The sequence below is a fragment of the Electrophorus electricus genome, chromosome 24 (assembly GCF_041902795.1).
Source record: "Electrophorus electricus isolate QZ-2024a chromosome 24, ASM4190279v1, whole genome shotgun sequence".
Taxonomy (NCBI): domain Eukaryota; kingdom Metazoa; phylum Chordata; class Actinopteri; order Gymnotiformes; family Gymnotidae; genus Electrophorus; species Electrophorus electricus.
The window spans coordinates 12751918-12778842 of NC_137520.1; the positions used below are offsets into that span (position 1 = coordinate 12751918).

Genomic DNA, 26925 nt, shown 5'->3' on the forward strand with positions numbered 1-26925 from the left:
ACACCAAAAAACAGAATTCATTCAATGAACCTTCCGCTTACATGGGCAACAATAACGCATCATCACATTCCTAAAAGCACTCCCTCCACACTGACCGGCTGTGGTTGGCGCTGCCACCCATCTGAAAGGTCCCCCCCCGCTGCACGGCCAGGCGGGTGTACTGCACACCACGGTTGCCCCCCAGGCGGCTGGTGAAGGCGGGCGAGCGCAGAATGGCCGACAGCGCCGAGGACGAGCTGTGGCCGAACAGGCGCTCATGCATCAGCTGCCTCTGGCGAGCCTCCTGCTCGCGCCGCAGGGCAGCTGCCTCCGCCGCGATGTCCGGGGGCATGACCGCCAGCACGCTGTCCTCCATGTCTTCCAGCACGGAGCGCCGCAGCTCAGACGGCAGAGTCTGGATGAAGGTGACCGGGTCTAGGGGCTGGTCTCCCTGCGGGGGCTGCTGCGACAGCTCTCTCCGCTGCTGCTCCGCACGCTGCTGGGCCAGCACCTGGGCAGAAGAGAAGACACCCTCCCTCAGCCACGGGTCCGCAACCCGCCAGTCTGGTCCATGCTGCCTCCACGTGTGTCTCTTCAAACAGGGCTTTGCACGTACAAAAACACAAATTTGCTCAGTCTCTCTTACCTCCTCCTGGATGGCTGGTGGTAGCGCAGCCAGAAACTCGGGGCTGACTTCAGTGACCCCCGGCCCCCCGCCCAACACGGGGGCGGCTGAGGAGGACATGGAGGAAGATACGGAAGGGCGAGAGGGGGGCCGGATGCCCAGCTGATTCTGCAGCACCTCGCGACGGATGTCCTCGGGCAGGGCAGCCAGGAAAGAGGGATCCACGCCCTCTGGCAGACTGATACCTACAAGCATTACATTTACAGCATTTAGCAGAGCTACTTCCCAAAGTATTTTGTCATTGACTCATAGAATACATCCTAGCCAGTACAGCAGGTTAGAGTCCAATATACCAACGAACTAGAATACTGTAGAAATACAGGGATCACTGCTGATGTTTAGAAGTACAAAGGTCTATCTTAAACAATGACAAAGTGTAAAACAACAAGTACTAGAGTTTGTTAGACAAGATCAGTGTAATAAACAAATTAGTACTTATTGTAAGGTATTAAGTCAATCAATATAGGAGCAGGGTCAGTTGTCATTTAAACAAATAGATGGGTCTTCAGTCTGTGAGCATTGCAGAATGGGAGGGTTGCAGAGAGGACGCACGCCAGATACACACGCCAGCATAAACCAATCTTCCTGCGAGACACTTACCTGCAAGTGGGTCCTCTTCCTCATTGCTGGTGGATGGGAGGGGTTCCTCCTGGATGGCTTGAGATTGGCTGTCTGCACTGTCACTCCTGGGCATCGTCTCGCCAGGGGAGGACACGGATGTGGAACTAAGGAGTCAGATTCACGTCAGTGAGAGGGGACAGACAACAAGTGTATAATTCCCCCTTCTGAACATACCCACACTGGAAGGATGCTCACCCTGTATCAGCATCTGTCTGCCTGTCGGTGAGCCCACTGTCCCCACTTCCCGACAACTCCTGAGACATGTGATTTGGCTGGGCCGAGTTGGGGGCAGACTCCTCCTGGGTTGCAGAAGCGGGGCTGCTGGTATCCATGGGTGAGCCCTCAAGTTGCGACACACCCACTGGCACAGGCTCAGAGCTCTCTGCTATATCTGGGCTGAGAGAGGCTAAGAGACACAACCAGATGGCTTTCAACGAACACAAGCTTGAGACTAAAATGTGTATACCCCAAAGAATATAATTAAGAGATAACATGCAGTAGTTGCATGTAGAATGCAGTGGGATTTAAATTTCTGTTCAGAGTGCACTTGGTGTCCACAAAGTGCTAAATGGAGTTTTTCTCCATTAAGACAGGACAAAAAGAGAACATTTTACCGCAAACATTTTTTACAGGTTTTTTTAAAGTTATTCTACCTTCCCTGACTGCATCCAAAGCTCCTCCTCCACCTCTCTCACCAACAGTGGGAGCAGGAGACATCTCCATCTGGGAGGCTTCTACTTCACAATTGGGTCTGTCAGGAGCCGAGAGCTGGGGTACCGCACCCGCAAGCGCCCCAAGCGAATCAGCATGCGAGTCAGCCAGAAGCAGCTCTGCAATTGGCTGATGCACTTGCTGACTGATGGCCGTCTCCAGCGAGACGAGGGCCTGTTCGTGCGGGGCAGTGGGAGTAACCTCTCCTGAAGGAGGCGCCGTTAGAAAGCCATCAGACGTGCGGGGTGGGTCGAGACAGGACGACACCCCACCCTGCACCTGCTCGCCTTCTGCTCAAGATGAGAGAGGCGAGAGAAGGAACATCAGAGGAACATCCCATGATGAGAACTCATTCACACGGCGATTTTATTCACCAACATCTAACCAGACATGTGGCTAAAACTGGGGTGATGGCTGAAATGAGAAAGGCAGTAAGTTGCATAGTTATCTCCTTCGAGGGCCACACTATCCTGATCCCCAACAACACAACTTACTACCTCATCACAGCGCAGCCAGAGACAGTTCCAGGCGTAAGACAGGAATACACAACACCCAGCAGACAGAGGAACAGCACACCCAATGCAACATCAAACTTCTCAATATTAACAGTCAGAATATTTCACAGGCTGTTAACACTTCACTTATGGAATCTGTTTAGACAAAGATGTCTGTTGGAGTGCAGAAGGAAGCTTTGCGGTCTCCCGGGTCGCTCTGTTGCCAAGCGACTGCCGTGGGAAAGACAGTAGACTGTATAGTTATCTCCCAGATCTGGTGTGATCCTAAAACTATACAAACTACTACCTCAGCCCACAGCACGCAGCAAAACATACTCCCGCCAGGCAGATCCAGCACAGCGTCGTCTCCCAGTCACACTGACTCACTAAAATCAGCACGCTATGCACCCATTTACAGGTGTTAGTGCCTTAAATATGCAGAGTATTTCAATACTGAAAAGAACTGGGAGGGTGGGGTAAAAACAAGAAAACATGACAAATCTATAAAGCAGGAAGAATTTCTGTAGCAAACACTGCATTTCACAAACTAATGCAAAGACAGTAATTGGAATACCTGCTGCACTGTCTGCAGCTCCGTTGACGGTGCCTATTGCAGTGCCCTGTGGGAGACAAAGGGAGCACAAATGACATTCAGCCAGCCTGCTGAAACGCTGCAAATGCGCAAGAAAGCCTCGCCCTGGCGTTGAGCCGTGCCCTGTCCATCATTCGGTATCGATCACAGGGGATCGTGCTCACTGCCCCAAACGGAGCCCCTCCCCAACCCTCCCCACTACCTGCAGAGTCTGCTCTCTGCTCTCCTCTCCAGCCGAGGTGCTCCTCTCGTTCTGCTTGGCCTCTTCCTCCTCCGCCAGCTGCCTCCTCCTCTTCTCCCTGCGCTCTTCCAGCTCCTCGTCACGCAGGCTCTCCAAATGCTGCAGGATGGGCACCTTAACCACTGAGCAGAGAGAGGGGACAGTTAGCTTAGCCCTGGAGAGCCAGCACATCCACGTGGGTCACTGCTCAGCTTTAGAGTGGTGCGACCAAGAAAAAGCAGCATTTCTGAGGGGTCGGTTTGAGGACTCACCTGCCACGCAGTCGTGCATGCTCTCCGCATCCAGCACCTTACACTCATCTGTCCATCTGGTTAAGGCTGTGGGAATACTTGAAAGGGTGCCTTAAAAAAAAAAAAAAAAAACAAACAAAAAAAAAACAAACACCACACCCACAAGTAAATAAATTTTACAAAATAATTTAAAAAAAATGACTTGCACAGCGTGTCCTTCCACGGCTCAGAGGTGCGGCAGCCTTCACTCACCGGCCTGCCCCGCAGTGCTGCTCTGCTCATGGAAGAAGTCGTCAAGCAGCTCATCGTCGGACCGGGCGATGATGTGCACGTCCTCGTTGCCCACCAGCAGACGGGCACGCCCACGGGACTGCAGGGGCAGCGAGCTGGACAGCTGGAGGATGTCAGCAGCTGCACTGGGGCCCAGCAACCTGGCACGCGCACGCACACACACAGAGACAAAATAGTAGACACATTCATAAAGTTTGGTTCCACATTTACATAAACAATGATGGGGGGGGGGGGGTCATCTGGCACTAAACATCTCTAAGAAGTCAGTCATCTCTTGCAACAAAACATGCAAGAAATGTGCATGTATTTGCAACACACACACACACACACACACACTCCAGTTTACCTCTGCAGTATGAGCGGAGGGTTAGGCTGGCGGTTGCCAGGGTAGTGCACGTGGATGGTGTGGCCGGTGTTGGCAGTGAGCTGGCGGAGGGTGCGCTGGCTGCGGCCCATGCCCTGCGCCAGGCGGCTGCTGGTGCCTGCCGCTCCCAGCGTGAGGGAGCCGTGGTCAGCATGGCGCACCATCAGAGGGTGGGAGCTGGGGATGTTGCCTGGGGATGGAGGGATGTCAGCTAGAAGGGTGAGAGAGAGTGTTAAAGGAACAGTCACTGACAAACCGAGCACATTATACAATCATTACAAACTGCATAATGCACACATTACTCACCTGAATTAGAGAACATGTTGTCAAACTCGATGATCAGGTCATCATCTCTGTCAAATCTCTCAAATCGTATGTGAGGGGCCGCATTAATGTCAGGAAAATCTTCATCCAGTTCCATCTCCGAGCCTTCGTCATCATCATCCTCATCTCCCTCTTCGTCATCCTGAGGGCATTTGTTGTGAGCAAGTGAGCACAACCTCCACATCTCCCCTTAGAAAATAACCAAAGTTAGCACATCAGCATCTTTGACATTTTAAAACTGCTTACCTGATCTTCCTCCTCCTCCTCCTCCTCTTCCTCTTCCTCGTCCTGACTGTCCTCATCTTCATTGCTGCCACTGGAGTCTTCTTCCTGCGTGTGCTCCTCATCCTCGGGCTCCAGGATGTTCATGGAGTCTGAAAGGAGGAGAGAGCAGAAGAGAAGAGAACTGACCTACGTGTGCCACTGCGCTCACGCTGTGACCAAAGTGCATCATGAAGAAGACAAACATTAAACACTTCAGAGAATCATTCAATTAGGGCGATTAGTGCTCCAGAATCTGCCCTACCTTCTCGGTTGGCCTGCAAAGTGGAGGCCTGGCTCATATTGGAAGGAGCTTCGTCCATCAACACGTCCTCCTGAGACTCATCCTCTCCAGAGCGGCCGACTGACCGGAGCGTAAAACAACCGCACATCCGTTAGCGACAACCACGCAATCATAGCCAAATTTTCCCTTTTCCCCTTCAACTGAAGCATCGGACATGAGAACTTACCGATGATGGTACTATTGACCGTTCCCGCATCTTGTTCTAAAAGCTCATCTATCAAATCCACCAACTCATTCTCCACCTACCAAAATGTGAAGAATAAGCCACACAGTCACAGGTGGAAGCTACTTTACCACAGAAAGAACAGCTGCATTCTCAGCTCTGATCTAAGGCTTTATATAATAAAAGCCTCACAACCTGCATGGCTTGCGTGCTGAGCACCTCCGGCTGGCCGGCGATGACAACAGTGTCCCCCTCGGCCTCGCCATCCATCAGGTCCCCATCGGTGCCTTGGCCCCGGTGGCGGTTCTCCACAGGTTCGGCCTCACCTGCCTCTCCTACAAGCAATCAATACCGTTACACACATGTTCACGCACGCACCTTCACAGTGATGGTTCAATGACTCCAGTTATAGGTTATTAATTCCTAGAGAGAGTGTGTGGATTACTACACCGAAGCCGAGCTGTACTGCTATGGCTCTACAACCCTAGCCTCACCCAGCAGGGAGGGTCGTACCTTGGTCCTGCGTGTTGCTGTTGCTGTCCCGGGCCGTGCCCACAGCATCATGCTCAGTCTTGTTCTTGCTCGAGCCTCCCTTGCCTCCAAACAAGCTGCTGGGCTGGTTCACGATGCGCGAAAGTGTCTCCAGAGGCTTGAGGGCAGCATTCACCGTGTTGGCCATGTTGGGACTGGTAAGAAAAACCGAAAGAAGTCAAAATGGACAGAAAGATGCATATGCATCCAAACCAGCTTCACGTCTGTGCGTGCATGCGCAGCGATACCTGGACAGGTCCAGGCTGTGCGGCACACGAGCGAGGTCATTGACCAGGCCCTTCTTGAGGAAGAGGCGGATGATGTTGTTCATGCCGTTGTGCTGTGTCTTGGCTGTGGCTGTGCTGTAGAAGCTGGAGGTGGAGGGGCACGACTCCATTATGGTGCTGATGATGCACATCACTGCCTGCAGCCTGGAAACAGGAGCGGAGCAGAAACAACAAACAAAGATCGATAAAACAAAACGTTTTGAGAGAGAGAGAGAAAAAAAAAAAGCCACTTAGTTTTAATTACATGTGCAGGCACCATCCACTTACAACAAGTGTTTTAGCTTTATGGTTTCAAAGCTGTTCAGGTAGGCAATATGACCATATGCTCCAGCTACCCTGATAAACTCACAATCTGGTGTGCTTAGAATATTGTGGATACTTTTGGTACATCTGCAAACACTAACCAACTTCACGCTGCAATAGCACAGAGGCTGTAAACACGCAGTGGCATTACCATCTCAAGTTAAAATGGGCAGCTGAGTGCTTATTAAAACTAATCTGCAATACAATATGAAATTATGTATTTAGCCATTTTCAAACTCATTTTTTAAAAATCAGCAAAACAACTGAATATGTGGCAACACACAGTTGTTTTGCTGTCTGGATTTATTAGCAAGTCATCAAAACTATTGAGAAAAGCTAAGTATATTACGACGGGTGTGGTTCACTGTGAAAAAATATGCGGTCCTGTATCTGCCGAGCCCATCAGCGTTCTGCAGCTGAACTCACCGAGCATGTTTCTCTGTGCCCTCTGCCATTGCCAGCGCCCGGCTCAGGGCGGCCTTCACCTCATTGACCAGGGCTACCTGGGCATCGGTGCCAGTGCCAGCTGCTGCCAGGCTGGCGAGGAAGAGGCGTGCCAGTGCAGGCGTGTCCTTGTCCTCAGAGTTCTGAGTGTGGGGAAGAAGGTGGTCCAGGACAAAGGCAAGCACACTGCAGTCCTGCAGTCCACACAGATCCACACACACACACACACACACACACACACACACGTTAGTCCGACAAAACGATCATTCAACACCAAACTTGGCACACAGTAGACATAAGCCATAGAAGAACAATAATAATGAATACTAGTATGAACATATTAAATGTGATCAACACGCAGACTGAACGCTGGGATGGCGCTCGTATACGACCTACCTCCTTAATCAGCTCCGACTGGCCGGCCGTGTAGCTGTAGGAGGCGATTAATGTGGCGATGCCCACGTAGGAGCGCACCAGCTCCGCCAGCAGCCGCAGGATAGTGGAGGTGGGCATCAGGGGTTTGCTGGCCTTGGCCTTAGCCGCCCGGCTCTCCTCCGAGGAGGCGCCCCGCTCACCCTCCTGTTCCTTCTTCTCCTCCCGCATCTCCTCAGGAGTAGAGGCTTAAAAACAAAGGAGAGAGTAGAGGAAAGGAGTGAGGAAGAAAATTCAGGTCTAAGGCTGATAAGTGATAGAAGTATATTTAGACTGTTTAGTTGTGTGTGTATGTATATATTAAATTCTCACCCTCTCCCTGAGGTGTTCCAGACTGGGAGGACTCTGCAACAGCACCATCTGCAGCGAACACCTGAGTCTGAGGAAACAGCAGAATTAGCTGCTGAATTACCTTCCTCCATGGAAGGCCAGAAAAGGTAAAGCTCTCACACTGGAGGTCACATGGGGGGGGGGGGGGGGGTCATTCACATGCAGCACACTGATAGCACCATCAAAAGCAGAAACCACATGTTCCTCTGAATGCTCTGGTATCTTACCCACACACACTCACGTTTATGTGGAAGGCGGATTGCGAGTCAAAGTCGCTTCCCTGCCGTGTGAGTCTGTACTGCTGGTAGACGTCATCTCCAACATCCTGCAGGATCTGACACAGATCCTGACTGCCAGGCACTGTGACCAGTCGCTCCTCTCCTCTCTCAGCTGCACGTGTGCATGCACAGGTAGCCAGGCACATGCACACAGACGGTGAAGAGAAAAGAAATCCAAGAGAGAGAAATGTAAAATGTCAAGCAGTGACACTCCTTCAAAACTCATCTTCAGACTACGCACCTTCCTCGGGAGCGTGGTATGCTGCTAGGGCGTTCAGCATGTCATAGAGAACCTCTTTAATGGTGTCTGGGATAGGGGGCAGTGGAGACAGCTTCAGGGGCGTGGTCTTCACCAACTGCACTGCATTGGGACCCTTAATCCTGAAGTTCTCAAATTCATCGTCTGACGCTGTTACAAGAGGAAGGGGACATGAAGCATCCTGTACCATAAACCGCTCAGACTTGACGATATGGCTTTATTGGCTCAGGAGAGAGTGTTTCTCCGTGGAAAGCATCCAGTACCTGTTCCAGCCCCTCGCGGGGCAGGCAAGGCGATGCGCACGCAGCTGTTGGCCGTCTCGGTGAAGACCTCTGGGTGGCGGCAGGCAGCCGGTCCCAGCACACGCAGGATGTAGTTGATCTCCCGCGAGCCCAGACTGCCCGAGACCACGCCCGAAGTCGTGCTGCCTGCTCCGCTGGTCACAGCAGAGCGCACCACCTGAGACAGCAGCGAGGTGGACACAGGCGAGCAGATGAAAGGAGAGGCAGTGGGTGGAGAAGGAGGGCATGCATCAGCACAACTCTGCTTGGCAACAGCAAAACTTATGAGAACAACAATTCAAGAGGTGTGTAGGGGGGAAACAGGACAGCATTATTGACTGTGGGATTACTCCCTTTCAATGCTGACAAGAAGTGCCAACAGTGCCCTTTTGTGGAGAATCGTCAGCCTGCCAAACATGTGGTGAGCAAGCGAGCGAGTGACAAGCCAGGACCATGAAGGAAGGCAAAAAAACAAAAAACAACCCACCAACAAAAACAAAAAAAAAAATCAGGCAAATGAGTCAGGCACCTTCTCCATGGTGTGGCGCAGCGTGGCAGGGTCCTCGATGATGTGGCGGAAGAGCAGCGTGACGAGTGGTGTGAAGCCGTTGAAGCCGGAGCTCTGCGTCAAGCCCAGGATCATGCGCGTGCTCTTCAGCTCGGCGAACATCATGGCGTAGTGGTGCGTGCGCGTGAGCCGCAGGCACAAGCGCAGCGTGGCGTGCAGCGTGTCCGGGTCCACAGGAACACTGATCATGCTGACACACGCCCGGATCAGGACCGTGGTCATGTCCTCCGACAGGCCCTGCACCACAATGCCCACGGAGACCGGCGACGAGTCCTGAAGGAGGGGTGGCCCGGACGAGGAAGACTCCTTCTGTTCTGCCTCCTCTTTTGGAGGAGCCATCTCCACTGCAACAGACGTGGAGTCTGTGAGGGCAGATTCATATTTTTCATATAAATAAATACATATAATGAAGATTCCAGGGAGTACCTGCAGTGTACAGAAAAGATGTAGCAGTAGTAAAAATGTTCTTAAAATTGCACAGAACCTCCCACCCCCACAGGTCACTTTACTCTAATCTTGTTCTAACGACACAGGTAAGGAGGTGGCTTGTTCTCACCAGTGTCAGTCTGGGTCTCCTCCGTCTTGGCTCTCTGCTCGCGCTCTCCCTCCTCTCGCTCAGAGTCAGCTGTGCTGCCCAGTTTGGAGGGCTTGGGGGCACGGGGCCCCCGCTGCACGGTGAGCATCACAGGCCGCCTGTTGCCCGTCTCCTCATTTACCTGGGTGGGTGTTGGACACCAGTTACTGATTCTGTAAAGATGCTACATTCTACAGATGACCTAGGACTGAACATACGAGTTAACTAACTACGCTCATGTTCCACACTTGATTTTAAAAGTGAGGTGCCAGAGATAAACATGCAAACGCTATGCAAATATTTACTGCTCTCCAAGCCATGCCTACCAGCAGCTGAATTTATATGCCCATCTACAAATTAATCATTCAGTAGATGTGTGGGAAGATCAGGTAAGATGCCTCACGGCTGGCCTGTGTGTGTTACCTGCACCATGGTGTTGAACTGGACCGTGTATCTCCTGCGGCCGGCAGTGAAGCGCACACTCGTCTCGCCAGCCCTCCAGGCCGAGTCAATGGTGCTGTTATTGCTGGCGCTGTAGCTGCACCAGCGGCCCGATCGGTCATCGAACCACCGCCAGTTATTCCCGTTGGGCTGCAGGTACTAACAGGAAAAGAACACATAAATGTGTTAGCCTTTATGGTCAGTTTTAGTGTTCTAAGGCATTCAACGTTATTTCAACACCGTACAAAAGAAATGCAATCTGTTATCGAACCTTGTTCATCTGTGCTCTTCGCTTGGAGGAAACAGCCATTTTCTCATAAAAGTCGATGAGCAGGAGTACTGGAGTGATCCATCTACACAAAGAACAACGTTGAGGGACTGTAATGAAACTACAAGAACAAACCGTGTGTTTAAATGTTGGAGCTGGCAGCTACACAGAGCTCTGAAAGCTCGTGCGCCGTCCTGTTCTAGGAACAGGTCCACGTCGGCGGGCACTCACTTGGGTGTCTGGATGTCTTTTTGCTCCTTGGCAGCCTGCAGGCAGGGCTGAACCACCTCCAGAAGCTTGATGAGCACACTCAAGACCCCGCTGCTCTCTACGATCCGCGCGCACGACAGCTTCAGCTCCTGCGGCAGCACAACACCGACTCAACAAGGCACACCCACGTGTGTTCCGGGGGAACGCAATGCCAACGTGTGTATGAGAGATACCCGCATAGGATGCTTATGGTAAGAGACAACAGAGGCAGCATGGCTGGCACAAGATGCTGGTGTGTGCTGGGAGAGGCTGGGGGCAGGATGTACCTCGAAGAGCAGCGTGAGGAGCAGAATACGGGTGGCCAAGCTGGAGGCTTGAGGCAGGGTGGCCATCTGTCTGGTCCACTCGGACACGGTCTTCGTGTCACTGGTGGTGAGTGGTACAGCAGCCTTTATCAGTACATCAGCAGCGTCCCACACCTACAATCATACACACACAGATGGAGACAGGGGCAGACATACACATCAGGCAGCCACAGCTGTGCAAATGGCACTACAGTGAAGGACATGTTAGATGCTAAACTAAGTCTTTTGGAATCTACACATCTGTGCATTGGGGAGGGGGGGGGGGGGGAAGAGGTTTGAGAGACTGACCTGGTTGACGACCTGGCGGAGAATGAGGTCTCGGTATTCGGGGCCGTTCCTCTTGATGGCGGTCATGAGCAGGTCACAGAGGCGGTAGACGGTGTCCGGCAGCTCGTCCAGCAGGTGGAAGCAGCCCGGCAGCATGGTGTCGGTGAAGGCGTGCAGCTCAGAGCTGTCCAGGGGCTCGGCCTCCAGGAAGCGCTCCAGACAGCGAGCCTCCTCTTCCTCAGCTCGCTCCCGCGCTCTCCTCTCCTCTTCCTCACGCCTGCGTGCAGCCTCCTGAGAGAGCCGTGCCCACACACACACACACACACACACACACACACACACACACACACACACACACACACACACACACACACACACACACACACACACACACACACACACCCCATGAGCACTGCACTTCTCATAACAGCTGTGAATATGCCTGTCCAAGCCTCACAGGGCCAGAAAATGAATGCGAGCTTTTACTTTCATGTGAGCACTCCTGTGGGATCTTATGTGATCACTTTAAAGTATGTGCGTTTGTGCTCGTGTGTTTCTATGAGAAATGTACACAAGTCTAATAATAGCACTCAGACATAAACCTTATTCTAGGGTTGATTTGTAAATAGACAAATGTTTTGGAATAAATAAATTAATTTGCAGTATGACTCTCTGTTTGTGTGCATGTGTCTATCTGTGTGTCCCCATCTGCCTACCTCAGGGGAGTCTGAGCGCTGCTCCATGCTGACTTCCTGACCCAGAGACATGGCGATGGCCCTCATCATCTGGTCCTCTTCAGACATAGTGATTTCCTGCATTGACACAGGCTGCAGTGACTAATCGTGACCCTGACGTGTGTGTGTGTGTGTGTGTGTGTGTGTGTGTGTGTGTGTGTGCGCATGACACTCAGTAAACCTGTACGATGGGCTCTTACCCTGAGGTGCTGAGTGCTGAGCAGAGGTGGTGGGTGGGTGAGCAGGTACTCAGTGGCCTGCTCCATGGTGGTGGTGTTCAGCAGAGCCTCCATAGCATGCTCTCTGGTGAAGCCCATATCCATCAGCTGGACAGAGGTGACAGTCGGTCAAAACTGAGGGCAACATCCCACCTCAAGCAGCAATTACCACATGCAACCAAATAGGTGCCATCCTGCCCTGTTACCTGCGTGAGCTGAGCCTGGTTGACCTGTGGCTCCCTCCGGGGCGTGGAGTTGCTGCCCTCCTCTGCAGTGCCAGCAGTAGTGCCAGCACCAGCCACTCCGGCAGCAGAGGTGCCTTCTCCCAGTGCTCCGGCAGCTCCTGGAGTGCCGCTAGCTCCTGGAGGCCCCGAGGAGCCGGTGTCCTCCTCCGAGCGAACCGAGCCCTCTCTCTCCTTGGCCAGACGCTCCTGGATGACGGGCTCTCCGCGCAGGATGTGGCAGAGGATGGCGAGCATGGACTCAGCCATGCGCCCGCCGTACACCTTCAGGGGCTTACGGTTCCACAGGCTGCGAATGCAGCTAAAGGCAGCCTAGGTGGCGAGGACGGGGAGGGAGGAACCATTAGTAGATATTACCAGATATTATTTGGGTTGTAGACCACCCTCAGTGAAGAGAGGCGTGGTACAGAGTGGGCACTGGTACAAGCCAGTTTGGCACATCAGTGCGTACGTTTTTTGCATGTTAAAATTACCGCTGGCTTGAGACTGGTCTCCCAAACAAAAACATCCAGCCAATAGGCATGTGATCAGAAAGTGATTATTAAGGGAGAGTATGAAGATGGCCAACACAAATTAAGCATAGAAACTGCTATAGTCTGCAACTGTATCTACAAGGCGGTGTTAAATAAGTGCTCTTATTAGAGTTCTAGTTTACATATTTGCCAACAGAGTGTATATATTCGCACATGGTAATTCAACAAAAGGATGGGATAGACTGTCACCTTCTGGGTGACGATGAGGAATCGCAGGGCGCTGAACTGCGGGGTAGCGGAGGTCGCCCCGGGCATCTTGGCAGGCAGTGAATGAGGGGAGTCCAGCACAGTGCTGGGGTTCACCATCTTCTCCACCAGCATCAGCCAGGCGTCCAGGAACTCGCCGGTGCCGTCGGGCAGCTCAGTGTGCTCGAGCCCCTCAGACACGGGCACCTTCCCTCCCATGGACAGGGCCCAGTTAAACGTCCTGGTGAGAGGAGAGAGGACAGAGGGGTTAGGGAACGACACTTATCAGTGTGCAGGGGAGAGAGCAGACAGGCCTTCCTGCACTCACTCAAACAGGGCATCGTGGCCTCCAGAACAGAAGAACTTCTGCAGCATGAGATGGTAGGGGTACTTCCTCTCGTCAAACAGCATAGGCGAGGTGAAGCCCACAGAGCAGATGAAGAACGTTAGCCTGAACGTGGATGCGCAAATTAAAATCGCATGCAAATATACGTGAAACCAACACACCTGGAGCAGTGACAGACATCATATTAACAACAATTACATTCTAATTATATAGTCTTTTCATACTCTAGGTTGGTTGACCAGCTAACATTACATGTCATTACACACACAAAAACACAAACAAAGTTTGCAGATTAGGTAATGGTAACAAGTCACATTAAGAGGAGAGGCAGAATGAGAGACTTTATATATATATATATATATATATATATATATATATATATATATATATATATATATATATATATATATATATATATATATATATATTATATATATATAGCCTCTCTGCTTAGTGAGGAACAAAGGACTGAAAGACCTAGAAGGGAAGGACACAAACTGTGTTTTCAAAGGGGGTGGGGAGTTGGCGCACCAAGTCTGACCGTTCCAAACCTTGGATGCTAGGACATTGAAAGACCTGCTTCCCATGGAAAGGCTAAGTCTAGGAACCCAGAGAGAACTGGCTGGTTGTGTACCTGAAGCGCGGTGTTGGCGTGTATGGGGGCGGCTGCCAGCTCAGGCCCTTGGTCAGCAGTTTGGTGAGGGATGAGGCGGTAGCACGGGCAGCTGGCGTGGGGGCCGTGCCCGTGCTGGTGGTGTGGTGGGAGCGCCGCTGGCGGACGGGCGAGCCCACACACAGCTTCACCAGCAGGCCAAACAGCTCTGCCAGAGCCCTGCCCAGACGAGAGGACGCTGCAGAGGGGGAGGTCAGAAGGATCGGCTTTAACGGGGCATTGCTACCTTCAACCCTGAGCTAGTGCTTACTCTGTGGGGCAGGGTACTGACCAGACAGCAGCGGTTTGATCTGCTTGATGCGCGTCGCCATGGCTGGAGTGAGTTTGGACTTGGCCTTGGGGTCAGCGGTCGTGGGCTCATCCGTCTCCATGGGAGCAAGGGAGTCACCATCCAGCCCCATGCCTTCAAGCAGCCCCTGCGCAGAGGGGTCAACGCCCACAGACAGAGACTCCGCCTCTGCTAAGGGGAAAAACACCGACACGAATCAAGCAGAGATACGAAAACACACTACAAACAGCAACACAGGAGCCAGCAAAGTGGGAAAAGGAAGCAAAGTATGAGCAGTCGCTTTTATTTGCATAATGCACTAAAAAGGCCCAAAAAAACATTTGGGGAAAAATTACATTTATTTACATTTATAAAAATGACAAATTGCTATAAAGTGAAAGTGTGACGGAGTGGGAAAAGCAGAGGCTTATAACGGGAGGTATTGAGCAGAATCACCATGATGCAGTGATTTTTTACCGGTTCTCCGGCCTCCGCTGGTCGCAGCGCCGCTGGGTGGTTTTTCTTCCTTAGGCACCAGTTTCTGCATGTCAGCCTGACCAAACTCACAACCAGGAGGAAGACTACACAGCAAACAAACAAGCGAAGCAGACACAAACACATCCCCATTCACTGGTCTGGAACAAAGGGAGCAGTAGTATTTGGACAACAGAAAGACAACAACATGTAGTTGGTCAGCTACAATAGGCTGGTTTAGCCAAAATCTGAGGCCAAAGTGTGGGTGTGTCACAAATAAGACAACCACAAAATATATGAGCCATACCGAAGCACTAAAGTGAATGGAAGACCTTCAAATTTTGCACAAGTGCAGCAAAGTGAAAATTAAACGCTACGTGTAATGCCCATGCAGGACAAGCCTCCCACAACACGCTGTGCAACTTCTAAAGATTTTGCTGGGTCAGGTTTTGCTGGGCCTGAATATCCTTTGCTGTACAGGTTCAACCTGTTCCCAAAGTTAAATCGGCTTCAGCTAGCAAAAAGGAAACTGACAAAGCAACACTATATTCAGAGCTACATTTAACAGAGGCTGGAGGTCAGAGCTAGAGCCATGTGAGCGGAGGGCGGAGCCGACCTGTTGGGCGTGCAGAGGGACAGCAGCACGGTGCTCTCCCACACAAGGGAGCAGTAGAGCTGACTGAGTTTATTGAGCACGCTCAGACCCAGCTGGGAGCCCCACTGGTTTACAGAGATGGCACGTATCTCACTCTGAGGAAAGAGGGGAAGGAAAGGGACGCCGTTACAAGAGCAGCACACATACGTTCAGCAGTTTCAGATGATACCATTTTTCCCCTTCCACTTTTTAAAAGGACAGGTTCACCATTCTTAAACCCACACCATCATGGGTCATAAACATACAAAAACATGACAATACTCTACACACCAAGTTGCAGAAAAGAGCTTTAGTCTCTCATTTATGGCATTTAGCTGACGCTTTTATCCAAAACGACTTACAATTGTGACTGAGCACAACTTGAATAATTGAGGGTTGCTCAGGGGCCCAACAGTGGGGCTTGAACCAGCAACTTTCCAATTACAAGTCAAGTACCTTAACCACTGCCCTGCTCTGAATGCCAACACAGAAGGCATTACAACGCACAGCCAGAAAAAATGAGAATCGCCAGTTTTAATAAGATGGGTGTGATGAAAAATATCGTACTCATCTTTATGCTCTAAAGGCCTACCTGTCCCACTCTGCACGTGTGGACGAACATCAGGATGTAGGCATGCGCGGCGGTGAGCGCATGCAGGAGAGGCGTGGCCCGCGCCGACAGCGTGGCGTCAGTGACATGGCCGGCGTTGGCCAGTTCCCTCAGGAGAACCGAGCCACCCGGCTCCTCGATTGGCCGGTGGAGCGGCTCTAGAGCCGACAGAATGCTGTCCAGCTGGCACAGGCCCTCCTGCAGGACTTTGGGCTCATGGGACAGAGTCTGAGCCATGGCAACATCAGATTTAGAGTCTCACCCTCACAAAATTGAAGTTCATTATTTCTTCAAAATGACATTTTAAGTAGGGTTGCACAATATATCTGAGATCAATAAAGACAATTTTAATTTATCGTTATTGGTTCGATATTGGAATTTCGGCTGATTTTTGCCTATGCAACCATTAAGCCTTGTCAATTTAGACCACATTTGAATATTACTAGCTCTAAGAAACATGCCAATAATCAGACAGTTTTCTTTTGTCAAGTGCAACCCATGTTTAAACCTGATGTGAGCATTATTCCAAATTATATGGTTTTTTAAAATGATTTTACTGTTTAATCATAACACAAATCTGATGTGGGTGACTGTAGTGCTGCAGTTATGTTTTTTTCTGGGAGCCATAGGCTGTAATAGCTGTACTAGTATAATGCAGAAAGAAAGGCAGTAAACACTTGAGAAAGGTTAGAGTATAAAATGTAATGAAACTATTTTTGTTGCCCTTGAACTATATGTTTAGAATAACTGGTGTTTTATATATCTGTGACAAGGCTATGTAAAATTACATAAATAACCATTTTAGGGTTTCATGTCTTGCTCTCAATTGCTTTTTGAACTCGCTTTAAAACTGTTTAAATAGTCAAATTCTTGGTTATTGTATGAGCCCAAGAAATTAAATATGGGTGCACTCCTAATTTTAAGGAGTCTTTTATACACAATTATTAAAACACATACATCATGAATATTTCTGTAAACCTCACCAATATGGATTTGCACACGCCAGCAACAGCCTGGCAGGCAGCAGATGTGGGGAAATCTATGGGCAGGTTGGGAAGCCCGAGGATCGACACCAGGGGTAGGAGGCCTTTCTGATTCACAAACTCCTGACAGTGGTCGTCTGTCGTGTTGTTGCTCAAAATGGACTCCACAAACTTCATCTGGAAGACAGAAATATGGGAAAAAGCAATGAAGCTCCGTCTCAATTCCACATCCCCCTAAATCAGCCACCTCATTGGTAAATAACCACACGCTGTCTTTTGATGAATAGCCGGGGCTGTGGGGTGTTGAAGTAAATAAAATAGATATGGCTTTAAGATGAAGTGCATAATAAAAATGAGACGCAGATCCAAGATGCTGAGCGCCCATTTCACCATTAGCTGACCAAGCACTTACCACATTGAGAATGTAATCCATAAGAGGAATGGGAATCCGCTCTTCTGTGCCAACCACTCTGCAAAAACACCGTCTAGTTTTTCACAAAAGTCTATGCAGCCTCATCACCACACACAAACTTACTTATGCAACACTATGAATCAAAAGATGGACAATATGTCCTTTCCAATACAACAACTGAACTGAATGATTATGCCAAAGCACTAACTGCCTGCTGCTCTCTGGCTCCCCCTGTTGTTGGCTAAAAGTGTGCAGGGCCTCCTCTTCTTCCTCATCCTCACTGGACGCCTCCTCTGCTGCGTGGTTGGAGCGAGCCGGTGGCACCGTAACGGTTCCATCTGCTTTCTGGATGGAAGGTTTCTGGCAGATGTACTCAGGAGCTCTGCCCAAGTTACAGATTTCCTCCAACAACTTACAGAAAATAAATAAAATCACATTGCAAAGCCAGTGTCAATTAAGAAAAAACAGTTATAAGAAAAACAAAACGAAAACAAAAACAGCAACTCTACCTTAATGATGGCCGTTGTTGCGTCTGTCTTCAGTGTGGGTTGGTGTCTCATGAGTTCATCCACAGCACTGCCCAAGTTGGAAGCAGTATCCCCTGCAACACACACAGTCTTAATCCCAGAACACCAGCTTCCCACCTCACCTCCTCCCACCACCCGCCATTTCCCTGTTTCATCAGTTTGTTCAACAAGTACAAGCAAACTACAATGAACATTTCAAGTGATACAAAAGCATAAACAGGTCAGTATCAGGAAGCAGCTCATTTTCACTCGTGGTCCCCCGTCGGCGAGGTGGGGGCTCTCCACTCACCCAGAGGGTCGGAACTACGCCTGCGGCGCATGGCTGGCAGGTAATCGGGTGACAGCAGCACCTTGAAGAGGCGCTCGAAGGGCTGGCACTGGACAAACGAGTGCAGGCCACGCGCGTTTAGGCACAGTGCGCTGAAGACGTTGGGCAGGGAACCCAGCACCTCTCGGGTGGCAGGGACCTGCAGAGACAGAGTCTGTGAGAGAGAGAGAAACGGATAGAGAGAAAGCGGCGCATGGGAGGAGTGCACATGCAAGTGTGCGAGCGAGAGAGAGAGGGGAAACCAGACCACCCAAGAGGTGATTAGTGAGTGGCTACGTTGTCGGGTTGTGTGACAGGGAATAGGAAAAAATCTGTTGATGGTAGAGTGGATGAGACTGCGATGAAACTGGGCTGTGAGAAACAACAAATAAACAAATAGTAGGAAACCGAGAATGAGATGCGGGAGGTGAGACAAGATGTCCATCTACCCCAGGGCTCACTAACAGAGGAGCTGTGATACTCCAGCAAGTTCTGAATGAAGGAACCGCACAGGCAAAACAGAAAACAAGAGAGAAAGGAAAAAAAAAAATGAAGAGGGTGAAGATTAAGGGGGAGGGCCGAGACAGCAGACTCACGTCTTTGATGAGCAGTGCATGTAGCATGACATCTGTGAGGCCATTGTCCTGCAGAGAGGAAAGGAGAGATGGCTCCTGGAAAACAAAGACCGTCACCACCTCCGTCGCTGAGAGAGAGAGAGAGAGAGAGAGAGACTGACTTAATACATCAGTTCAGTTAAGAGGCCTGTAATCAACACAGTATGTGTGTTTGTAAAATATAACCACCCCCATTCCAACAGCAAGCACAACATTCCCAGGCAAGTGCTTAGCATGAGCAGAGCTCCGAGTGTACTTCTGATTACAACGTCGTTGTCCCCATCAAGAGAGATCTAGGGTCCATGCAGGTGTTTCCCACTCACCCAGAAGGAAAAGTGAAGGTCCATAATACTCGGCGTTACTGATGATGTGTTTCAGAGAAGTAGGCAGGGAGCCGTCCATCACTGGAGGAGTGGGGAGAGAGGCTTGTAAGAAAACACACACACACACCTTACATAGAGCAGGGAACCACATCTCCAAGCACTTCAGAGAGCCTCTTACCATGGCGAATGCCGTCTGAAAAGGCGGGGTCCTGAATGGCTTTCTTCAAGAAGTTTAACATGGATTTCAGCAGAGCTGCTCTCTGAGGGATGCATTGCACGCCTGTGATGCAGTAAAGCCAAAGTTGTTATTTAACCCTTGCTCACACACTTGTGTTCACGAGATACGGGCTCCTGGAAGGTGTAGTTTATTTACCTGCTCTGGGTGCACCAACTATGCTGCTGCTGCTCTGAGCACGAAGGTCTGTCTCTGTTCTAGAGCCCGCGGAGGTCGACGGCCCTGGGCTGCTCTCCATGGCAACCTCAGACACTGCAGAACATTCACCATTTAGGGCAGTGTTACATTACCAGCAAGTTATTGGAAGTCACCATCCATTGCTACTATTGCTCAATCACCATTTAGACCAGGACATCTATAAATTACAACTAAGGGTCCTTTCCATAAACAATGACATACATTGTAATTGATGTGGTTTCTGAAAGCCACTACAAAATGGAAAACAAAAACAAAAGAACTGACTGTCCATGTCCGTGTCCATGTCCTCAGTTTCAGCAGCTGTGCTGGGTCTCTGGATCTTTGGCTTGATGACAAAAGGACACTCTTTCCTGGACAGGTCCACCTCGTGCTGCACAAACGCAAAGCATTCAGACGGGAGAGCAAAGCGTGTTTCATTCACAAATAGCAGCAATGGGGGCGGGGTCCGCCACCTACCTCCAACCTGCAGATAAAGATGGAAAGTCCGCTGTGGGACTGGAAGGCAGCCATGTCCAGATTGGTGATGAGGTCCACGACACGCACGGCACGGGTCACAAAGGTAATCTGGTCCTGCTCGTCCCCCAGAAACTTGATCACCTAGAGAGAATGCAACATGCCTGATAAGAGTGCAAAGAGACAGAGAGTGAAAGCGGAGGACAACAAACGCAGTGCCAACCTTTAACAAGGCCTCCATCATCCCACAAGAGACCAAGGCCTCCCCGCCCGCGTCGTAACTGGCCAGGTGGTAGAGGAAGGAAAAGAGGGCTGTGGCAAACTGGTGTGGGTACGGCTCCATCAGCGGGTCTGGCATCGCCGCAGAAACAGAAAGGGACATGGCAGGCATTTACACAAGCCGAAACACAACGTTGGCCTCCCAGCACAAGAACAGACGAGCCTGGCCCTTACCGATCATGGCTTGTATGCAATTGCGGACGAGCACAGGCAAGAAGCCGTGGTAGGAAGCTGTGCCGGTGCAATCGATGATGTTGGAGAGTTTGGGAGTTCGCTCTAAGTGGACTATAGAGGTCAAAGTGCGCAAAGAGGCTGCCTTTATGTCCTGTTGGAAGAATGCATGTAAATCCATGTGTAAATCCACACACACAGCAATAGCAAAACACCCCGCACAAACAGGTAGAGTAGGTGTGGCCATATTTTTATCTGCTACATTAACAGTGGTTGATGGTATGCAGAGCCCCAAAAAAGTTAAATAAAACATATCTAAAGTAGATCAAATCATTGTACAGTATTCAGTCATCCAGCCTCAAAGTAGCCAGCCACCTGAGACGGTCTCCCAGCAGTCTGAAAAGTCCCACATATGCCAACCTCTTGTTAGCTACTTGTCGGGTGAGGGGCGTTTTTGATGCCCAAGTTTGCACAGCAGACATATGAGGCAGAAGAGAGCAAAACTGGGACCCATTACTTACCACCAGCTGTTTATCTGTAATCTGCAGCACATCGACCAGCTCCTCGATCAGGCCATTGTAGAGTATACTGTTGGCTGACTCTTGGAGGGCATTTGAGTAGACTACGGAGACAGAAACAAAACACACACCTCAGCACATGTTATAAACGATACCCTCATCCTGGTCAGTCTGAGAGGGCACTCACCCAGAATGGAGATAGCATGCAGTCTGGCCTGCACAGCCTGCAGTCTCTTCTTGTGGTTGGAAAAGCCATGTGCGAGGCGGATGTGTGTGAACAGCAGAGTCTGCTTGTCTTTCGGGATGCTGTACATGACCGTCAGCGACTCCATGATCTCGGACGGGCTCTCTGAGATCTGACCATGCAAGCAGGTAAAAGGAACAATTACAGTCAAAGGGATCAATACGACCATTAAGGCCTAAGCTACAGTAATCAGTACTAACAGAGGCTCACCTTATCAAGCTGTTCAATGTGGATGTAGTGCAGCGTGTTGCTGCTGGACTGTTGAAAGACAACAAAAGACAAGGAAAAAAAATTAAATATGGCCTGCTTAAAGCAGTAAACTTTTTTTTTTTTTTAAGTCTCAAATTGTGTCCAACACTGTACAAGTGAGGAAGCTCATAGCTATTTAAAGAGAGGAAATGTGGTTTTATACCTTCTTCTCCACTTTGACCTCAGAGTTAGGCTCAGCATAAAACTCAAAGTGCAGAGTGGTGGCACTAGGTGGGTACTTCTGAGCAGACGAGGCCAAAACGTTCAGAAAGGGAAACAAACAAAACAACAGGCATGATGAAACTGGAAGACCTTTGCCAAGTAATACTTTTGAGCAGCGCATACATCTCCTATGTATCCGGAGAATAAAGACGTACTGTCATGGGCAGGTCTCTGCAGCATTCAGCCAGGCCAAAGCCATTTTCCTTCCCTCCCCAGCTCTGTATGAAGATTAGAAAACGCACTCAGTATGTAACGGATGAGAGAAAACAACCTTCAGCTCACAGAAGCTAGTGAATTGAACCCACAGCTCACACAGACCACCCAGAATATGACCTTAACCATGCTGATCTTACTAAAATCGTTAAAGACCAAAATGCGTGACAGACGCGGAAATGTTGACAAATGAATTTGGGTGGTTAATCCCTACCTCAGCCAGGTGCTGCAGGCGGGCGAGCAGAGGACTCCGCTTGTCCGAGCCCAATCTGGTGATGTAGTTGGAGCGCTTGCTGAACACATACAGGAGGTTCAGCACGGACAGCACAACCTGCATGTCGCATGATGCTAGAAGGGTAGTCAAGTGCTGCAGGGGCAGAGGTTGTCAGGGTAAAGTGTCACGTAGTCAGCGCATATTGAAGTAGCTAAGGCTAACCTACTAAACGAATAGGACAACACATGGCCAGCCAGGCGCTGCCATACCTCTATGGAGCTGTACAGGTGGCGGGAGAAGCTATACTCTATCAACAGGGCCGTGAAGTTGAGCACGGCCAGCAACAAAGCTTTGAGCTGCCCATTGTCTGGCCGGTCACAGACCAGCATCCAGGACATGTTCTCCACCGTCTGTCCCGCGTCGCAGAGAATTCCATCAAAGCGGTCCAAGAGGTCTACCCAGTGGTAGAGCTCACACTGCCGAGGGGAGAGACAGGGCTGTGAGAACAGGGAACACGGGGTCATGGCGGCTGGGCGGGGCGGTGTTGCTTGCGTGAGCCTGGGATTATGTAAGCACCTTGCCGATGTTCCACGTCTTGATCTGCTGGAGCTCCAGCAAGAGCTGCTCATCGCTGCATGCCTTCAGCTTCTCTATGAGCGTCCTGCAGTCAGCAGGCTGAAGGCACAAGGGAGGATGATAAGGATACAGCAACAGAGAAAAGACCATGTCACTGACCCACTCGTGACTCGTGCGACTACTGTTCGCAAAGATGCGAGCATACTAACCGCTTCGGTGGGGGTTTTCTTTAACTTGCTTCTGTCAACCTTCATGGTTACTAGTTTCTACACTCTGTTCCTGTGCAGTCAACATAATTTAAAAGTGTGTTAAACCCTGTTTGGATTCTTCACAGAAGAAATCAACTGCTATATGGAAGTAATATCAAATTCCACAACGTACCAGAGAAAATCTTAATATACAAAACCACCATCTTGTACATTTACATGATTCTACATAAGTTAAATAAAGCAACTTACGATTTATTTTGCAACTCCAACTTAACGGCATTTTTCACATGTAATACCTACAATAAAATACAAAAATCATTGCCTGTGACGCAAAAAAGGTAAAAGTTTATATATTACACACATACATACATACATACATACATACACACACACACACCCCCCCTCTGGTGTCACGCGTTTCAGAGTAGTGAAGGAGGATTGAGAATTAGGACAGTCCCACAAATATAAAATCACTTATTGCCAATTGCAAAAAAAAAAAAAAAAAGTCAATCTGAAATAGAAGAAAGACATTCCACTTAAACACTACACTATTGTAACAATGCGAATGAGCTCATTTGCTCTCAATGCCAGAATAACCCTGAATGTTAAGAGTCAGTGTGTGCTGTCAGTTGGATATGCTTTCAGAAATTCAGAGCACCTTGCTTTGTGTTCAGAACACACTCCAGACGCCCTGGTCAAAAGGCTAAGGTACTCCAAATCAGTGGTTTTGAACAGTATACATGGTAACCAGATAAAGCAAATGTAACATTCTTTTGACACAGTTTGGAGTGTTTGCCCTGATAGTGTGTTTTAACAGATGTTTTGTAGGCAATTGATTTTAGCAATTTAATGACAGTGTTCTCTGTACTTTGAGAACAAACTTTTAACATTTTTAGAATAACAGTGACTATCACTTTGGGTGAAATGAGGAATGTAACAAAGGCTGAGCAGAGGTGTCCCCGAATTTTAAATTGCTTCAATCTCTTTTTCCATTGCAAGAACTTGGCTCAACATTAAAGAGATTACACTTTATATAACTGCAATAAATCATCCTGGACCAAACTGTTTTACCTGAGGAGTTGGCCATTTCAGGCTACTAAAGGGAGTGTAGTATTGCAGGTTTTCTGAGGTGAATGCGAACAATTCAAACTGAGTAGAAACTTTTTTTTTTTTAAGTGTTTGGTAAACTTGTAATCTGAGGGGCTGACTCCAGTGACTTCATAGTGCTTGCTGTTAAGGTGCAAGATAACTTTGAAGGGTCTCTAATAATTAATTTTTTTAAAGATATGCATGAACTAAGCAACTACTTTGTAAAGAGCACATTTAACAGTTTTACAGAAGCTACAAATTTAGCTTTAGGAAACCCCGCAAGAATTAACCAAACGGTGGTACTTCTTTGCATGCAACACAACCGTATGTATTGTTGTTATGTAAACCCCGTCTACACTTTTGAATTTGTTAGAGGAATGTGTGTGTGGTTGTGTACATGTGTCTGGAATTATTTTCTTAGAAAAACACTTTCAATACGATTATCAGATGAAGGCAAAAGATCACAACTCTGCTTGGTTCATTTCAATTTCAAGCATTTCTAAGTAATACGAAAAGACCTAGTTTTTTCATATTGGTCGTACTATCACTTAACAGAAAGACACCTATTAAACCATGCTGAGACCTGAGAAATTATTTAAACCAGATATGAACAGATGGCGTCACCGAAAAGCAAATTAAGATTAAATAGAAAAATAAAGAAAAAAAAGTTGTTACTCGATGTTTCACGAAGACTAAAATGGAAGACGCTGAAAGGTCTAGATATTGAATACTATAGCTACTTACATAGCTACATATAAAATCCATTATCCGGCCTGGCTAGATTACTGTTAACAGCAAACCGAAATAACCGTATCCACTGCACTGCTCTCGGGTGCTATATATAGCACTTAACGTGTGCAAAAAATACTGGTTTCAAACAGTGACGATAAAATAAGTGAAGATGGGCTAGTAGCGTGAATGTCACTGCAGTGTTTACACACCTAATACAAAACTTCAGCTAGCAATAGCGCTTCCGTCTGTGTTCAAATGCTAAGAAACGTACTATAGCAGACTGTATCAATAACTTAACACGAATTTCTGAGCATTGGGGAACAACAGATTTTACACCAGCCATGCAATCTACTGCAGCCAAGTTAACTGCAATGCAACAGCAAAAAATGCCCTGACGTGCGTCTTTTCATTAGCCAGCTAGCTAGCTGGCTAGCTGCATGTAGCTAACCCCATAGCAAACGACATTAGCCATGTCACCAAGCAGAAAACAAAACGTTATTGAGGCGATGCAAGATAAAACATTTGCAGGGGGGGAAAAAGACATTCGGATCCACTGAAAAATACGGAAAATGATAGCTAGCCAGAAAAACAACGTAGTAGCTACAGAACACACAGGCCACTTAGTAGTAGCCAGCTAGCATTGTAGCTTTAGCTAGCTTAGCTAACTAACGTTGGCTATCGTTCCCTAACGGGCTTCTTCAGCTAAGATAGCGAGCCAAGTTCACGAACCAGCGTTGTGTCCACTCTCACTACAACACAAACACTAACGAGCACTTTCGACCCGTAAGTAAACCAAGGTACTATAGAATGAGCCCGTTTAACGGCCGGATTCATGAAAACGGAGCCATCGTTTAAACCGACAGCTGGCTAGGCGGTTAGCTCGGCGCCTCGCGAGCTGGTTAGCCTAGCTAGCTAAAAGTGCAGTCGACGATTCCTGTCTAAAATATGTCAACATCAACTTGCCAATTCCCTCAGCGCACTAACAAACCTTTTCCCCCCTCAAAAAGTTTCTTATACATAAGGTTAAACACAACAATTTATATACACGTCGAATATAGTGGGAAAAAAATACCAGAAACTAAAGAACTGGGACTTAACCCGCTGCTCAGGCGCAGTATACCATGTTCGCCTCGGCGGCACACGCTCGCGTTGTCTAATCTAGCGCCCGGCTTTAGCGGCCTGCTGAAGCCTGCGGCTCCATCGAACATTACTAGCTAATAAGGGGCCGTTTCTCACAGCGCGCACACACACACAAAAAAAAATCACATTTTAATAATGACCAGATCCCACCACGATACATTACTCATACGTACTCCGCGAATTAAAAACGTCGCGTTGTTCTAAGTCATCCTTCGTAAATGTGAAAGCGCTAGAAGATGCTGGTACACACGGCTTCCGACACGCGTTTGTCTCGTAGGTCGGTCGGTGGTCAGTCGGTAATCGGTCGGTGGATCGGTTGGTCGGTCGGTGGGTCTGCTGGCTGGTTAGCTAACCGAGAAACGCATATCTAGCTGAATCATTCCCCGAACAGGCCCAGCAGAAACGCGAATGTGCTGGTGAAGTTCAGAGTTTCACCGCCGCAGTCGTGCGCGGCTACCTAACAAACCCACGACGTGCGTCAGGGTGACGAAGACCTTTTTAAATATGCTTTAGTGTCTATAAAAGTTACAAAAAAAGTTGTTATCCAGTCAAATTTAGTACGTTAAGAATATGAATATTTCAGCTGACCACGAAGCATTCCGAATCTTAACTTTGATTCACAAAACAAAAGAATTCTATAGGCCTGTCTATATAATTTGCCTTGGAAAGTCAGACGGTCTTTAGTGTAGGCTATATTCATGCCTCAAGCACGCCGTCATGTTCGCAATGCTGTAAATTGTTCTATTTTTTAGAAACTAACTGCTGCATTACAACGTGCTTGAATAAAACAAATTTACATTAAAAAAGCAATATACTAACCCACTCCGAGTTACACATCAGCATTTCTCATGCAAAATTATGCTTTGAATGGAATCAAATCATTGAGTGGGTATATCTATGGCACCTATTGGAAAGTTATGATTTCACTTTACTTCTACGCAAATCAACAGCAATCTGCATGAAAAACTGGGGACATTATGCACATGAATGCAATGTCCTAT

The 26925-nt window shown here is 48.9% G+C and overlaps 1 protein-coding gene across 13 annotated transcripts in view; it reads right to left on the reverse strand.

Moving 5' to 3' along the window:
- huwe1 (HECT, UBA and WWE domain containing E3 ubiquitin protein ligase 1) overlaps positions 1 to 26925 on the reverse strand; it is a 36394-nt gene that overhangs the window by 8429 nt on the left and 1040 nt on the right. For 2 of the 13 annotated variants that reach the window (XM_081706588.1, XM_081706584.1), the window contains exons 1-64: positions 26098 to 26380; positions 23213 to 23259; positions 22964 to 23033; positions 22755 to 22853; positions 22448 to 22654; positions 22179 to 22331; positions 21907 to 21969; positions 21693 to 21770; positions 21491 to 21538; positions 21224 to 21392; positions 21040 to 21140; positions 20522 to 20672; positions 20292 to 20419; positions 20072 to 20212; positions 19880 to 19985; positions 19556 to 19669; positions 19361 to 19462; positions 19183 to 19263; positions 18842 to 18948; positions 18228 to 18405; positions 17921 to 18012; positions 17620 to 17822; positions 17412 to 17469; positions 17000 to 17176; positions 15999 to 16244; positions 15389 to 15522; positions 14776 to 14879; positions 14302 to 14490; positions 13992 to 14208; positions 13340 to 13462; positions 13015 to 13252; positions 12257 to 12604; positions 12033 to 12158; positions 11815 to 11910; positions 11120 to 11389; positions 10793 to 10945; positions 10488 to 10615; positions 10260 to 10341; positions 9971 to 10147; positions 9530 to 9689; positions 8935 to 9335; positions 8388 to 8583; positions 8107 to 8274; positions 7829 to 7977; positions 7570 to 7636; positions 7222 to 7445; positions 6808 to 7019; positions 6040 to 6222; positions 5774 to 5946; positions 5456 to 5595; positions 5264 to 5339; positions 5059 to 5157; positions 4779 to 4906; positions 4515 to 4674; positions 4191 to 4419; positions 3806 to 3984; positions 3575 to 3664; positions 3285 to 3445; positions 3065 to 3110; positions 1939 to 2286; positions 1481 to 1691; positions 1265 to 1389; positions 626 to 849; positions 96 to 490 (exon numbers count right to left, since the gene is read on the reverse strand). In XM_081706588.1, the coding sequence (XP_081562714.1) occupies positions 96 to 490; positions 626 to 849; positions 1265 to 1389; positions 1481 to 1691; positions 1939 to 2286; positions 3065 to 3110; positions 3285 to 3445; positions 3575 to 3664; positions 3806 to 3984; positions 4191 to 4419; positions 4515 to 4674; positions 4779 to 4906; positions 5059 to 5157; positions 5264 to 5339; positions 5456 to 5595; positions 5774 to 5946; positions 6040 to 6222; positions 6808 to 7019; positions 7222 to 7445; positions 7570 to 7636; positions 7829 to 7977; positions 8107 to 8274; positions 8388 to 8583; positions 8935 to 9335; positions 9530 to 9689; positions 9971 to 10147; positions 10260 to 10341; positions 10488 to 10615; positions 10793 to 10945; positions 11120 to 11389; positions 11815 to 11910; positions 12033 to 12158; positions 12257 to 12604; positions 13015 to 13252; positions 13340 to 13462; positions 13992 to 14208; positions 14302 to 14490; positions 14776 to 14879; positions 15389 to 15522; positions 15999 to 16244; positions 17000 to 17176; positions 17412 to 17469; positions 17620 to 17822; positions 17921 to 18012; positions 18228 to 18405; positions 18842 to 18948; positions 19183 to 19263; positions 19361 to 19462; positions 19556 to 19669; positions 19880 to 19985; positions 20072 to 20212; positions 20292 to 20419; positions 20522 to 20672; positions 21040 to 21140; positions 21224 to 21392; positions 21491 to 21538; positions 21693 to 21770; positions 21907 to 21969; positions 22179 to 22331; positions 22448 to 22654; positions 22755 to 22853; positions 22964 to 23008 (9776 nt within the window). In that variant the 5' untranslated portion in view covers positions 23009 to 23033; positions 23213 to 23259; positions 26098 to 26380. Of the gene's footprint in view, positions 1 to 95; positions 491 to 625; positions 850 to 1264; positions 1390 to 1480; positions 1692 to 1938; positions 2287 to 3064; positions 3111 to 3284; positions 3446 to 3574; positions 3665 to 3805; positions 3985 to 4190; positions 4420 to 4514; positions 4675 to 4778; positions 4907 to 5058; positions 5158 to 5263; positions 5340 to 5455; positions 5596 to 5773; positions 5947 to 6039; positions 6223 to 6807; positions 7020 to 7221; positions 7446 to 7569; positions 7637 to 7828; positions 7978 to 8106; positions 8275 to 8387; positions 8584 to 8934; positions 9336 to 9529; positions 9690 to 9970; positions 10148 to 10259; positions 10342 to 10487; positions 10616 to 10792; positions 10946 to 11119; positions 11390 to 11814; positions 11911 to 12032; positions 12159 to 12256; positions 12605 to 13014; positions 13253 to 13339; positions 13463 to 13991; positions 14209 to 14301; positions 14491 to 14754; positions 14880 to 15388; positions 15523 to 15998; positions 16245 to 16999; positions 17177 to 17411; positions 17470 to 17619; positions 17823 to 17920; positions 18013 to 18227; positions 18421 to 18841; positions 18949 to 19182; positions 19264 to 19360; positions 19463 to 19555; positions 19670 to 19879; positions 19986 to 20071; positions 20213 to 20291; positions 20420 to 20521; positions 20673 to 21039; positions 21141 to 21223; positions 21393 to 21490; positions 21539 to 21692; positions 21771 to 21906; positions 21970 to 22178; positions 22332 to 22447; positions 22655 to 22754; positions 22854 to 22963; positions 23034 to 23212; positions 23260 to 25856; positions 25956 to 26097; positions 26381 to 26925 lie in introns of those variants that run through there. The other 11 variants (XM_081706587.1, XM_081706576.1, XM_081706580.1 and 8 more) reach the window with 10 other exon arrangements.